We start from the raw sequence: 2,370 nt of genomic DNA on the forward strand, positions 1-2,370 counted from the left end.
CGCCCCGCCCGCCGTCTCAGTCCGACAGGGAGTGGGAGCCGCAGTCGTAAACCCTGTGGGCCCCGTCGGCGCTGTAGGGCCCGTTGTGCCAGTAGGACGAGTCGCACACCGTCTGCAAGGAGTTGATTTCAGATGCAGAGGAGTTGGCGTCCCTCCTCTTGGACCGCTTCCTGTTCCTCAGGATGAACACCAGCATGCCAACCACCGTGAAGGCAGAGGTCACAAAAACCAGCAGGAGCCCTGGCACTAGCACCGAAATTGAGACCCGGCTGGTCTCCAAGTAGGAGTTGGAGTGAGTACCTGTCTCTGTCAAGCCGGTGCTGTTTTTGTTAGTAGAAGTTAATGTGGGCGAGATTTTTAACTGAGGGCAAATCACGTCGTTGGAGAGAGACTCGAAGTCCTCCTTGAAGAAATCTTCAGGGGACTCACACCTCAGGTCGCTCATAATCACCTTGGGGCGCAGCATCTCTGCCCACTGTTTGAAAGGCACGATAGGGCAAGTACAGTCCCACGGGTTGCCGTGCAGGTCGATCTGGGTGATGGAGGTGAGCTGGTCCAGCACCCCTGCCACCGGGAGGTACATGAAATAATTGTTGTGTATGCTCAGCTTGGAAAGCGAGACCCCAGCAAACACGTCTACTGGGAGAGACCTCAGCAGGTTGTTATTGAGGATGAGGACTCTCAGTTTGGGCATTGCATTGAAGGTGCCGGGCATGATCAGCTGGATCCCATTAAACTCCACGTTCAGATACTCCAGGTTTTGCAGACCAGCAAATTTCTCCCGAGACAGGGTGTCTAGGTAGTTGCTATCCATGTAGAGCCATCGGAGGTCAAACAGATTCTTGAAGGTGTTGTTCTCAACAGTGGCAATATTGTTGTTGCCCAGATCGAGTAAATTAAGTTTCCGGTAATCCAGAAAGTGGGATTTCCTGATGGTGTGTATTTTATTGTCTCTCAGAAACAGCTCCTGCACATTGGATGGTTTGGGCTTCAAATCCACCAAGCTGCTCACATTCCTGTCATTGCAATTAACCTTTAAACCTGAGCCAGGGATCTGATCGCAGCTGCAGATCTGCGGGCAGGACATGGTAGTCGGTAGCTTGCTCTTTGCACTAACTGTCGACACGGCAGCAGTGGGTCTGGTCTTAATTTGCCAGTTGACTGGAATCTTTGTACCTCCATTTGGACCAGATCCTGGTGTGGCAGGGTCTTCTTTGCCATGTATTTTAAAAGGGGTTGGAATGGGACCAGGATCACAGGTTTCTTCTTCGGCAGGGGGAGCAGCTAGGCTAGAATCCACTCTGTTCTTTTTGCACAGCTCCTGCTCTGTGGTCTCATTTAAATCTTTGCCCTGCAACCTAGTGGGAGCCTCACAAATCACTCTGCCGATCAAAGCGTTTTTGGGTATGTTTTCCAGCCATTCCTTCAGTGACAGCAGATCGCAAGTGCAGTCCCAGGGGTTATCCTCTAGCAGGATTTCAGCAATGCCCGGGATCTGCTCCAGGACCTCCTCGTAAGGCAAGGTTTTAAGACGGTTTCCCCGGAGGTCGAGGTGGGTGATCGGCACATACTGAAACACGTTGGGGGGCAAGGTGCTGATGAGATTGTCATTTAAAATCAGCACCTCTAGCTTGTTTAAGTCCCTAAACGCTCCTGGGTCAATATCCCGCAATAGATTAAAATCTGCCTGGAGGTATTCCAGATCGTCCAGCCCCAGGAAAGTCTGCTTCCTGAACGATTTGATCTTGTTGTTGTTTATGTGCAAGCGTTTCACCAGCTGCAGCCCAAGGAAAGCCCCAGGAACAATCTCATGCAAACCGTTGTTTTCCATGTGCAAACTGACTGCATTGTAAAAGTTAGCAAACTCATTAGGGAAAAGTCGAGTCAGGGAATTGCCATGCAGGAATAAATGGTAAAACTGGGAAGTTGGGGCGGTGAAATGTTGCAGGCTGGTAAATCCCTTTTTCTCACAGTCTACGTGCAAATCCCCTTCTATCTCGTTGCAGGCACAGATCTTCTCTTTGCAAACGTCCCCTGTAACGTTTCCAGCAGCAAAACAAAGAGACGTCTCCAGCAACAGAATCCAAAGCAGCATTTTTAAACCGAGCAATTCATTCCCGATCTCATCACAAAGTAACAGCAACCATCCTTCTTCACACGGAAAGCAATTCCAGTTCGTTCAATACATGAAATGTCCGAATCACCGCCAAAGGGGGAGAAAAAAAAAAAAAATAATGTGGGGAGGGGGAGCAGGGAGGGTTGGTGGAGGGGGGGGGCTCTTTCTTGTCTCCTCTCTCCCTCTCTGCCCCCCCACGTACAACTGCAATTGCTCAGATTCCAGTCAATAATTATATCCACAAACTATCCAGG

The 2,370-nt window shown here is 50.2% G+C and overlaps 1 protein-coding gene across 1 annotated transcript; it reads right to left on the bottom strand.

The window, feature by feature from the left end:
* Nucleotides 1-6: 6 nt before the first annotated feature.
* On the bottom strand, nucleotides 7-2,364 carry SLITRK1 (SLIT and NTRK-like family, member 1). Its single transcript, XM_010160073.1, has one exon. It carries the CDS (start codon nucleotides 2,093-2,095, stop codon nucleotides 17-19), a length of 2,079 nt encoding a protein of 692 aa, XP_010158375.1. The 5' UTR covers nucleotides 2,096-2,364; the 3' UTR covers nucleotides 7-16.
* Between the last annotated feature and the right edge of the window lie 6 nt (nucleotides 2,365-2,370).

This window comes from Eurypyga helias, unplaced genomic scaffold (assembly GCF_000690775.1).
Source record: "Eurypyga helias isolate BGI_N326 unplaced genomic scaffold, ASM69077v1 C15982986, whole genome shotgun sequence".
Lineage (NCBI taxonomy): Eukaryota > Metazoa > Chordata > Aves > Eurypygiformes > Eurypygidae > Eurypyga > Eurypyga helias.